The sequence below is a fragment of the Neopelma chrysocephalum genome, unplaced genomic scaffold (genome assembly GCF_003984885.1).
Source record: "Neopelma chrysocephalum unplaced genomic scaffold, ASM398488v2 Primary Assembly neopelma1_25, whole genome shotgun sequence".
Lineage (NCBI taxonomy): Eukaryota > Metazoa > Chordata > Aves > Passeriformes > Pipridae > Neopelma > Neopelma chrysocephalum.
The window spans coordinates 24,962,647-24,974,712 of record NW_020897694.1 but is presented as its reverse complement, the minus strand read 5'-3'; the positions used below and the strand labels follow the sequence as shown (position 1 = coordinate 24,974,712).

General features: G+C 34.6%; 1 protein-coding gene across 4 annotated transcripts in view; it reads left to right on the top strand.

Annotated features, from left to right (window-relative positions):
- UGGT2 (UDP-glucose glycoprotein glucosyltransferase 2) overlaps positions 1–12,066 on the top strand; it is an 83,398-nt gene that overhangs the window by 52,361 nt on the left and 18,971 nt on the right. For all 4 annotated transcript variants that reach the window (XM_027674648.1, XM_027674650.1, XM_027674649.1 and 1 more), the window contains 6 exons: positions 461–588; positions 2,079–2,174; positions 3,889–3,991; positions 8,647–8,726; positions 10,077–10,266; positions 11,144–11,302. In XM_027674648.1, coding sequence (XP_027530449.1) covers positions 461–588; positions 2,079–2,174; positions 3,889–3,991; positions 8,647–8,726; positions 10,077–10,266; positions 11,144–11,302 — 756 coding nt within the window. The remainder of the gene's footprint in view (positions 1–460; positions 589–2,078; positions 2,175–3,888; positions 3,992–8,646; positions 8,727–10,076; positions 10,267–11,143; positions 11,303–12,066) is intronic.

Below are 12,066 nucleotides of genomic sequence, written 5' to 3'. Positions count from 1 at the left end.
ACCCTTTTCTTCCTTTCTGTACATTCTGCTTAGAATGGATAGAAAGCCTTGAGAAGTTAAGTTTGTGCTCACAGAATTAAACAACTAAGGAGTGTAGTAGACAGAGTAATTTGAGTTTAAATTTATGTACCTAACAGAACTTCTTCCTAAACTTAGAGTTGTTATTTCTAAGTAGTGTATTCCTTTACGAAGGGACGTATAATGAAAGATAGCATGGATATTTCGATTGCAGGTATTCTTTGTGATTGAAAATTAACTGTAATCACATAACTGTAAAAACCTAATTCTGTATGGTTACTATAAAGTTTAGTGTTTTATAGTTACTAATATTGAAGTGTATGGGGATGGGGGTTGCATATTGAATATTGTGCATTCATTTAAAATATTAATGTATTTTTACTTACAAATGGAACAGTATTGGGACATTCCACACTTAATAACATTTTTTTCTCTATCTAAGGTACTGGGTCCTTTAGATGAAAATGAATTCTATGCAGAAGACTTTGATTTGATAGAAAAGATAACATACAGTACCTCAGCGGAGAAGATTAAAGCTCTTGTCAAAGAGATGGGAAACAGTAGTAAAAGGTAAAATTCTCTTGCATTTTGAGGCTTTATGATGTACTGTCTTGTTTATAGCCTGTGACAAATTAATCATCTTTTTGCATGGGAAAATATGAACAAAGGTTCAAATATATAGTCATAGTACTCTTCATGCTATATATATACACCCTACATGCACTTAAAGTGTTTGTTGTTTGAATGCTGTATATTTGCTATCCTCTTACTTAGCATTTGAATACTTCTGTGCAGACAGGTTTGTCTGTCCTTCATTGCCTCGTTAGCGTTTCCGTCACAGACTTAGTATACTTATTTATTCCAGCCCTTGCCCTGTTTTCCAGAAGAAATTATACATCTGCTAAATTCTGTATCACCTTTATGCTAGACTGATTATGCTATTTAACATAGTTTTCCACTATATATATAAACTGTGTATTTTGGTTTTCAACTGCCTGTGTCATCCTGCTGGTGACAGCCTCTTTGTTACCTCATTGTTACAGCACAGAGCAGAATAAAAGAATAAAATCCTGTGTTACTCAAGAGAAGTGCACTCTTTTGTCATTGCACATATATGTGATGAGGTTAAGGCATAAGAGATCCCTGTGTGTCCAAAAATCACATCCTCTCCAAATCGCCTCATATCATGTGTGCAGCTCTGCTAAATTACTCCAAATACTTTCTCTATTTTCACTGTACTTCAAACCAAGAGTACAGCTAAGTGTAAACAACTCCTACTAGCTTTTGTTTACTTAAGAGTAATTGTAAAGAATAATAATGAGCTTGATAAAATACAGTGCATCTTAAACCCACAGTAATATCTGAGTAATAATATTTGAAGTCATAAAGTGCATTGTCTTTGGGAATTGTTAGGAAAGGAGCCTGTTGTAGAGGTGTGGGCAGATGTGGTGCCCTTACACCATGCTAGACAATATTCACACATGTAGAGATGAGTTCTAGACATCTTTTAGTCTAAGGATCCAGTTTGTGTACGAAGAAGAGAGCAAAATTATATTATTTTTATAATATCTATTGGCTTTCTAAGTCTGAGTATCATTTCTCTTATCTGGAAGGACTGGCACAACTGAAAGAATCACTACTAGAAAAACAAAATCAGCAAGAGTTAGATATCCAGGAGACAAGAAGTGAGAGGCAAAACATTCAGACAAATATTGTGACTTATTGACACTGAAAAAAAAAATAAGAAAAAGAAGGAATAAAGAGTTTATAAATGTCAGCAGATTGTAACATCGAAACTGTGTGGCTGAATTATAGTTCTGCATCAGTTAAAATTAAGAAGTGTGCAGTTCACAAGCTCTAAGGCTGTAGAGGTTCTTGGGCGTTGTCATGCTAAAGGTTTTAGTCCTCAGAGCTACAAATACTGAGGTGATAATTCCTTTAAAGAGTCCAGGTTTGGGATATGGGCTTCCTAAATACTATGCAGACAGACAGACATTAAAATATAAATATTTTACTCCTTTTCTAAAGAAAAAGAACTATATGTGCTTTATTTAATATAGTGGCAGTGATTTGGTTATGAAAATAGATGCCCTGCTGTCATCTTTGCCTAAAACAGAGACGAGACAAGATGCTGAATTACTTAAAGAGCAGCACAGGTAAGTTCTGTCTGTCCTGATAATGCATTTACAGTACTTTCATATAGAAATTAGAATGTACTGGTGACTACATGAGGTCTCTGGAAACTTGAGTAAGCATTCCAGTTTGGAAAGAAGTTGTTGGTTCTGTGTTTGTATGAACAACCTGTTCATCTGCCATAGCATAATGTGGTTTTACCTTTTTCTTAATAAATTAATTAGTAATGCCTAATGATTTTCCAACCTTATCCTTTGCTGAAAAAGGAGTGATTACAATTGATGTGAATAGGAGTGGTTGATTCAGAGTTAGAAAACTTGGAGTCAATATACTTACTAAGGTGTTAGAAGGAGTTCTGATTAGAACTAAAAGAAGTCTCCACTAAGTTTTCTTAATGTGGAAAACTAGCACAGCTTTTTGTGTCTGTGGATCTTGATTACTGTTGCCAAGACTGATATACACGTGCTTATACCTGGATAACAGTTTGTGGCTTAGCAGTGTCATTCTTGACCACAGCTAATACAACTAGATTACATTAAAATGCAAATTAATAGGTCTCATTGGCAGCTAATTAAGGAAAAGCGAACCCCCTGTCATCAGCCAGCAGATTTAGACCTGGGGAGCTCATATGTCTTTAGTGTCCTTACTTGTGTGTTGGCTCCTTGTGTTTGGAATCCTGCATTTAGAAAGTGAATATGCCCTGTCACCTTTTGTTGTTATTGTTGATGAATGAGACCTGAAGTACCAAGATAAACGTCTGTGAATCCTGTCCTCTCTGTAATGGGATACTAACAGTAGCTGGTTTTAAATTAAGCTTAGCTGGGGCAAGCTTATTGGAGCAGACAGGTACATTTTTAAAAGGCCATATGGTAACACAAGAACTGTGATCAAACTAAAGATTTTTGAAATGTTATTTTGGAATCTCTACTTGTTTTACTGGTAAAGGTGCTCCAGTGTGCTGTGCTTGGTGGGCTGTCCCTGTTGTTGAAAATAGGAGTAAAATCAGTAGTAGCCTGTTTTAAGAGGCTAACACCTTGGTCGAAGTTAGTTACTGACTAGTAGCAGTCAGTACTGTGCTGCTACCATACCTTTTGTGGAAAATAAATTCAGATAGTCCCTTTTGTGTGTTTACAGCACATTGGTTTTTTTCATTTTTAAAGTGAGGTTTACTAATATTTCCTTCCTGTCAATCTAGAGTACTTTAAATAACGTCTCCTTGACTTAGTCTAATCAAGTTTATCAAACTAAATTATTTTCTAGAATGCATAAAGCTAATCCATCCTGTCAAGTTTCACACTTCTCAGTTGCCATTTTTCCCACTTCTTGGTTCTTTTTTTTTTTTCCTAAATTGTAGCACTGCCAGCACTTGTCTCATCTGATGGTTCTAGATCTTGGTGAAGGAAACTGTAGATGAGTGACAAAAAGGCCATATTTTTCCAAGTTTTACTATGGTTTATTCTGTTAATTTTGTTGTGGGGAATGTATCTAATCAATAACCAGTATAGAACTACGTAGATCAATGCTAAATTTTTAATTTCTGTTCACATTTAGCTTTCCCTAGTGATATCACAGAGAGCAATCATGATTACTGCTTGAAATGAGGGAAGTGTCTTCTTGAATAGTAAAATCTGAAGTGCTTCTGATATTACAGATTCATGTCTAAAAATGCTTGTCATTTCCACAAATTCAGTTCAGAGTTTTCATTTTTAATTCATATTTTTGATACTTTTTTAACAGCGTAGTAAAAGTCGACCCCCAACAAAATGAACCATTCTATGATGTTATTGCTATTGTGGATCCATTGACAAGAGAAGCACAGAAGATCTCTCATTTATTGATTGTAAGATGGTGGTAATTTCTTTCAATTTACATATTTGTAGTTTAATTTTTACTAAACTTGTTCTAATTTTCATGTACAGTATAATAAAAGGCTAAACAAAATTTAGGGGTTTTTTTCTTTTAAATATGTGTTTAGTTATTTTAATTCATGTAAAAAAGTTGGGGGTGACCTAATTCATCATTGTGAGTACCTTATTTACAAGTAAAGTTCATGTGCCCCATGCACCAGTCCTCTTAAAAGTGAGTCCATAAGTGCTCTTTATAGTCAATAGAAGGAAAGGAGGAGATTGTCTACATAATACAGAGGAATAGAATCTCCCATCTCAAAATTTTAAGAGGCATATGCTTCATTCTATTAAACCAGATCACCTTAGTTTTCCAAGCTACCCAGTTGAGGGGGTCTAAATCTGACCTGTAATATCATCATAAGAAGATTGGACTATAAACCTTTCTGCTCTTGGAGGGATATTTCTCAGTTGATTAATGCTACCAAGTATTTCTAGATGGTCTTCCACTGTGTGTAGCTATTGATCTTCGAAAGAGAAATGGTCCTAAAAACATAGCTGCTGAAATGATTTTCTTTTTTCACCTACTGCAGAATATCACTGCCTCAGGTTCCTTTATAGTTTCCCATAAAAATGCAAATTTTGTCTTCACTTTATGGTCTGCTACAGTTCTGAAGCCTGTAACTTGATTTTTGGTGCATCCCATTTTATCTTCTTTTTTCTTCAGTAATTATGCAAGTTTTGTAAATTCTTACATTGCTTTTTCCCCTCCCCTTTTCATACCCTTTTTTGTCAAATGTTGAAGCATCCACTCTCTCTTCATATGTAATAGTGAAGCAAAGTAAAATGTTTTAAAAGATTCATGAAAATTCTGATATTTCAAGACACTGAAATGCTAGCTTTTCTCTAGAATGAGATCTTTCGTTTCACTATTCTCAGTTAAAATGAAAGCTTGTATTACCAAATGAAAATATTTGCATGTTGAAATTGACTGGAAACTCTCCATTTAGCCAGAAGTTCATATTAGGAGTATAAATCACGTTAAGAACCTTGCAGTTCAGACCAGAAGCCTTCATTCCTCCTGGCACAACAGGTTCCCTCATGCATGCCTGGGCAAATGACTCCCATGGTGAACCAAGCTGTTCAGCTATCCCAGATCCTACTTGATTCACAGGAGCTCTAGTTTTATTCAAGAAGCCAACCCTTAGGAGAGAATAATAAAATGCTGTTGAAAGTAAACAAACCAGAACTATTTTAATGTAGGTGACACTTTTTAATAATATTTTAAAAAAATTAAAAATAACCTGGAAATTGTATATTAAAAATATATATAATTATCTGGAAAGCCACCACATCCTGGTGTAGAGACAAAACAGGCGTACATATACAGCAAGCCCCAAATTCAAAGTTCTTAAATGGATGCCTTTCTGATTATCTTGCTGCATATATAGGTGACTTAAATACTGTAAACTTTAAGCACCTGGATGTATTTGTATTTAAAGGTTCCTCTTTTGAGTAACATAATTGGATTCGTGCCAAGTCTATTTTTTTGGTAACCATTCATTGTGCAAAATTTGTGTAGTAACTACCATGGCAAACACATGATCCTTGCCCAGTCTGCATTGAATATGTCCATGCCATGATTTTTTTTTTTCCCTGGTGAAACCAGGTTATATTACTTTGTGTCACTTTCTACAGAGAAATCTTTTGGTATTTTTTTTTTTTAATATCAATAAAAAGTTACTCAGATTAAGTGGAATTGAAATTGAGAAGGGTGTAAATAGGCATAGGTAAACTGTAATCTAAAATTTACTGCTTAGTCTGAGAATCTGGCAATTTAAGGATGGAGGCAAGGTATGAGTTAGATCATGAATGAGAGCTGAGTAAAGGCTTCTGTCTGTTTTTAAAATATATACTGAACTGTACCAGAAGAACTGCTCTGTATCCTCTACAGAGTGAGGCAGGTAGCACTCTCCATATAATGTGTGTTTTCCCTTTTTCAAAAGTTTTGTTACAGCCTTGAGCATCAAGTATTTCCAGATAAGGCACAGGCACTGTCTACAGTAAATATTTAAATACCTGCCATAACTTAACCATGATTGGACCCCATAAGTTCCTAGCAGAATATATGGAATGGCTAATTAGTCCTGAAGTTTGGAAGGTGATCTCTAAGGTGATGTGAAAAAAATAGAAATTCCTTCTGCTAAAATGGAGGACAAAATCAGAGTTGTGTTGGTTTTAACTCATGGTTCACCAAAAACAGCTGAAAAATTATTATACATACTCTTAGGATCGTCCGCCTTTTTTTTTTCTTGTTCCAGTAGGTGTCCAGTAATTTAAAAATGTGGAGAAAAAAATCAAACCTTTTCTTTTTTTCCTGTCACTTATCTTTTGCCTTTTTTCCTTTATTCATTCTATCCTCAGAGAGAAACTCTTATTCCATCCCTAAAGTAAAAGGAATCCTGGAAGGAGCCCTTTTGATAATATAGTCTGATTTCCTATATAACATGGGTCATGGGACTTCTTTTTATCAATTAGTATTTGAAGTAGAAATAATTTCTTAATCAATTCCCAATTTAAATATTATGAAGTAGTTGAGTGCAGATTGGAGCTTCTACTGAGCTTTTCCAGTTGAGTAAGTAACCTGACTTGGACTTGGCATTATGGATTTTCATTTAGATCCCTGCTGTAAGCATTCATCTTCTCATTATTTTGCCAGTTCTGTTGAAGATTCTATTATAAGAGTTTGTTTTCAGTGTAGATGCATTGTATTATGGTGACGTTCACAAACAATTCCACGTGATTGATTGAATAATCATGGTTTAGTGAGTTAATGCTCTTCAGATGAGTTGTGGTAACTTAAGTGTTTTGCAAAGTGACTACATATGCATAATAGATCTTGCTCTTAAATAATTTTCAGACCTAGTAAACTGAAATAATGCAGCCACTTTTTACAGTATGAAATGTTCTGTGAACTAAATTTACATGCTCTTCTTTGAATTTTCTGATTTAAAGTAAACAGACTGAACTCTTCATGTGTCCTATAAAAGAGGCTTTCCAATCTTATAACCATTTTCATGTGTTGACTTTAATGTCCTGGCTTTTGGTGTCCTCATAAGACCTAAATAAAAACCAAATTCAGTATTCCAGAAGTTGAATTGTTGAAAAACACAGAAATAATGCATTATTTTCTTATTTGTCATTTCCTATTTAAATTCCTTTGAAATGTTAATTAAGAATGGCATTATTCTTTTTGCTACTGTACTCAATGTCATGGTCAGCTGATGAATTAGGATGATACCTCAGCCTTTTGTAGGGTCATTTCATTCTACACACAACAGCCTATCAATGCAGGTTGCTGAAGTATCGTTCTTGCTAATGGGATGAGGGTTTTGTGTTGTTTGAAGGTGAAGTCCAATACATTTATATCATGATTTTTATTCTGAATTATAGATATTTGAGTCACTTGGACCTCTATTTTAATGGTCTTAAACTTCCGTCATGTAATACTTTCCCTTCTTATGCTTCCAGTGCTGTTGGGTTCCCGTTTCTTGCTTCTTCACTTGTTCCGTAGCCTTTATTTTTTGTTCAGTAGTTTTCCAGTGATGGTATTCAGGTGACACAAAGGAATGAGGAACTAGGAATAGAACAGGTCCCTAGGGCTATGTAAAGTTACAGCATTGTAGTAAAGAATGTGCGTAAGACATGGGTTGAACTGAGGAAAGAAAAAATACAGTTATAATAAAAGAGAAATTTAACAGTGACCATTGTCTTGCTTTGTTCGCAATTTATTTGCCCTTACAATTTTCGGTTTTAGCCTCAGTGGTATCAATATTTTAACTTAGCTTTTATATCTTATTGGCTATTCTAATAATATCCATAAATTTAGACACAGATGCTTTATACTTTCAGATAAGCACTCTGTATCAGAAACCACAGAAATGAAGATAACTTGATAAAGGTTTTTTTGGGTGCTTTAAATAAATTAATAACGTTAGCTTTAAACAAAACAGATTGCTCATTAAATTAAGAAAAAGCTATTGTCCTAATATTATGGTGCCTATGTAAAATCATCCAGAACATTAGTATTTTAGAAATAAACAGATGAAGAAACCTCATTGAATAGTTTAATACATTGTTAATGTATTGTTGACTTTTAAAATTAAGTAACTAAGTATTAAAATAATTCTCTGTATTCGGCAATTTTCTGTATACAACTATTTTAATGAGAGTGAAAGTAATTGTTTTAAGACAAGTTATTGAATAAAAGGTATGTGTTGTACTTAGAGAACTTCAAGTGTTTTAAAATCTTCTAGAAAACACAATGTAAGAAAGGTGATAATATAATTTACTCAAGTATTGGAAAATGGGGACAGCTGCTCTTCAAAAAACGGCATCACTAGGAGAAAACATTAACATTTTGACTATCAAGAATAGCATGTGCTAAATCATGCAGTTTTAGAAAGGTCATATCTTTATTTGGAATATCTGACAACATCCTTTAATAGACCGATATATTTAGAACGTTAAAAAATTTGAGATTTCTACTGAAACTTGGGAAATTACAGGATGTCGCAAGGATGACTTTGGCTTATTTTCAAGGTTTGGTGATTACCAAGAACCATTTCTTAAAGAGATTTTTTTTCTGTAGGTACTCAAGGACGTTATCAATATGAAACTCAGGTTATTTTTGAATTGCAAATCTAAGCTGTCAGAACTGCCACTGAAGAGGTAAGTAGTTTATAGCTTTTCTTCTATGATCTTGCTCAGTTTGGGAAAACAGCCTTAAGAGTGTATATTCCCTTAAAAAAAATACCATTTCACTGTGTTTCTGGATTCTTTTTTCGCTGAATGTTACCTTAGCAGTTTGCATTTGTTCTAAGAAAAATTTTTGTTCTGAGCATGAGATCACAGGGAAGTGATCCAGTCCATCAAATGCACCTCTTATAAACAGACCTCAGAGAAATCAGTGGAGAGTCTTTTATGCCTGTGAAAACTCGTAAAGGAAGATGGTCTGCCTAACTTGGTCCCTTCTTACAGCCCACTGTCTGTGTAATGAATTTTACAGATTCAATACACTTAATAATGAAATTCATCTGAATAAATGTACAGTCTGCATTTGAGATCTCACTATATTTCAGAAAGAATATTAGACCCTGAAAGTACTGCCATAAACTGAAGTTTCTTTCAATCCTCTGTAGAAAACAATTCACTAATTTAATGATAGACATTTACACTGAAATTAATTCCCCAGAAAGGATTCCTTTCCCTCTAGGAGAAATGTTTAAGCACAACCATTTCTTTGGCAGATATTTCACCTCTATTTTTAATACCTTTATTACTAATTCCCTATGAGAGAGGTAGATGGTAGTGCCTGCCCTTTAGCCAGTGGGCTGGAGAATTAATCACTTGCCCACAAAATGGAAGTCCTTAGTTTCTCTTCAGTTTGAGAGGAATTACTCATGTCTTACACTGCAAGAGTGTCTGAATCATCAGTCTTCTGAGTATCTTGTGTGAACATTGTCATGATAGCTTTTAAAGCTGGGCACTTTGCAGGTGTTAATGCCTGGCTCTTTTCCTGTGCTTGGGATAACTTTTAGCTGTGGAATAAATGGGGTAAAGAGCTGGAGAGGAATAGAGAGACCACTGCCTTTCTTCTGTTCTGTCTTTGCTTCTGCTAGTGTCAGGAGCAGTTCTGAAAGACTCTTTTCTTTTAATAAAGATTAGTCCCTCTGTTTAGTTCAGTGATACAGATTCTGAGAATAGGAGGCTGTTCACAGTCAAGATGTTCAGATGCACCTCTTGGGTATTCATCTTCACAGCCCTTAGAATGTTAGTGGAAAATATGCACTTCCACAGCAAAGAATTATCAAAAGCAAATAGATGTGCTCATCTACCAGCCCGTTTGAGTTCCTGTTGGTATTTTCTGATGGTATTCCAAAAGCATAGGGAACTACTGTGCTTCTAAACTTCATTAATTTGGTAAACATTCCCTATATTTTAAAGTATTTTAGAAGAACTTCATGTTTGGAACTTTGTACTTTAGTAAAAATATTTTTTCTAATGCTTCTTTTTCAACAGCTTCTATCGGTTTGTTCTGGAACCAGAATTAAGTTATGGAATTAACAAACACCTTCCTTCTGAACCTGTGGCAAAATTCCTGGAATTGCCAGAATCGCCTCTTTTGACTCTAAACATGATCACTCCAGAAAGCTGGTTGGTAGAGGCAGTAAACAGTTCCTGTGATCTCGATAACATTCATTTACAGGAGGTAAGTAATAGTTTGTAAACACTATAAAACTTGTGTTGGACCTTCTACTTCAAGAGGAAAATGGAAATACTGTGAGATTTTTTTTTTGTGTGTCTGTTCTCCAGAAATATTTTCTTTGGTAGTTGATTAGTCAGTATTTTACCATTTCTATTGTCATGGTCTTTTTTTCATTTTCTCTTACTTAGAAAAAGAAAAAGACAAGTCTTAAAAGAAAGCAATGAAAGAAAAAAATCAGAATGCAGAGTACAAGTCAAGGCAATTTACCTGCTATGTTAAGCTTTATGTTTAGAAAAATAAGTAAAGCAATTAAAGGATTCTTTATGGTAACTTCCTAGTTCTTTTTTATTTTTATATATATTTTTAGTAGTAATAGGATTAACCTAGGTAAATCTTCAAATAAACCTGAATATATGACTGTTCTTTAATGTAGGTTAAAATGTATTTCACCCTCGTTTAGTTTGCAGTTCTTTTAATTATTTTTTAATTATATTTTAATCCCGCATCTTCAAAGTCACTAGATTTGTTTTGGTCAGTAAGCTTATGCAAAATATTGAGGGTGTTTGATTGACCAAAACAGTGTATTTGGAAGGTGTATTGTGGAAATAAAAGTTGGGATTTACCTTACCAAAGCAGAGATGCCTCAACTTCCTCAACAGTCAGTGGAGAGAAGGTAGCTCCAGACAGTGATCCTTCCCCTTAATCTTGGATACCTGTTTTATAATTGAGTGAAGTTCCTTCTGGAAGGACCTTTCTGGGTTTTTTTGACTCTTGAATTAAGTTGGGGTAAATCCCATACAACATGTTTGTCACTGTAATATGTTGCTTTTTCCCACACGGTTAAATGACGTAATGTAATGATGAAATGTTCCTTCCATAGGTAAAAGGGGCGGTTATAGCAGAATATGAACTGGAATATATATTGCTTGAAGGGCATTGCTTTGATGTGACAACTGGACAACCTCCTCGAGGGTTACAGTTCACTTTGGGCACAAAGAATAATCCTGTCATGGTTGATACTATTGTGATGGCCAACCTCGTAAGTGTTAAGTACACGAATAGTCATTACAATTGCACATTCTGTGAGAATTGTTTATGAGCATCTTGTTCTTTAAATCCATTTCTCTGTGTTGCAAGCTTAGTAATGCTAAAAGTAACAGGGACATCCTGGAATTGAGACCATCTTTAATTTGCTGAACTTTCCTCCTGCTCCTCTTCTGATTTAGTATAGGTTTGGCTATGGCCTAATTTTAGGCTCTAACCCTGCCTAAACTGGGAGCCTAATTACCTTTAGTAGATGGTAGGAAGTAGTTCTGTTGCGATGGAGATTCCACTGACAAATGTAAGGTATGATTCACATTCTGGTTAAAATAACTAGTTTTGTTACACAATGATCCAGGCAAAAGAAGGCTCCTATTTTAGACCCTTCAGGTAAGCGCTTAGAGCCTGTATGGGACATATCCACACTTCAGAATTCCTCATCATGCAAAGTAATTATTTTTTGGTTTGGCAGTCTGTAGAGCAGAAGACCCTGTGATTTCTGAAGTGAAAGATTTGTTTCCTATTGGCTAAGGTAATTTGATAGGGAAGGATTTTGATGAATAAGACCTCTTACCTATCTACTGTTCTCTGTTCTTTGTAAGTACTATACCACAAGGAATAAAATGATTAATAAACTATGAATCTTTGATTTTTACACAAATACTGATATGGTTTCAACAGGAGATGATATTTGGCATGATGAAACTTTTAATGATTCCTCACATTTCAAAGCTTGCTCCACCTGACTTTCACACAGTGATA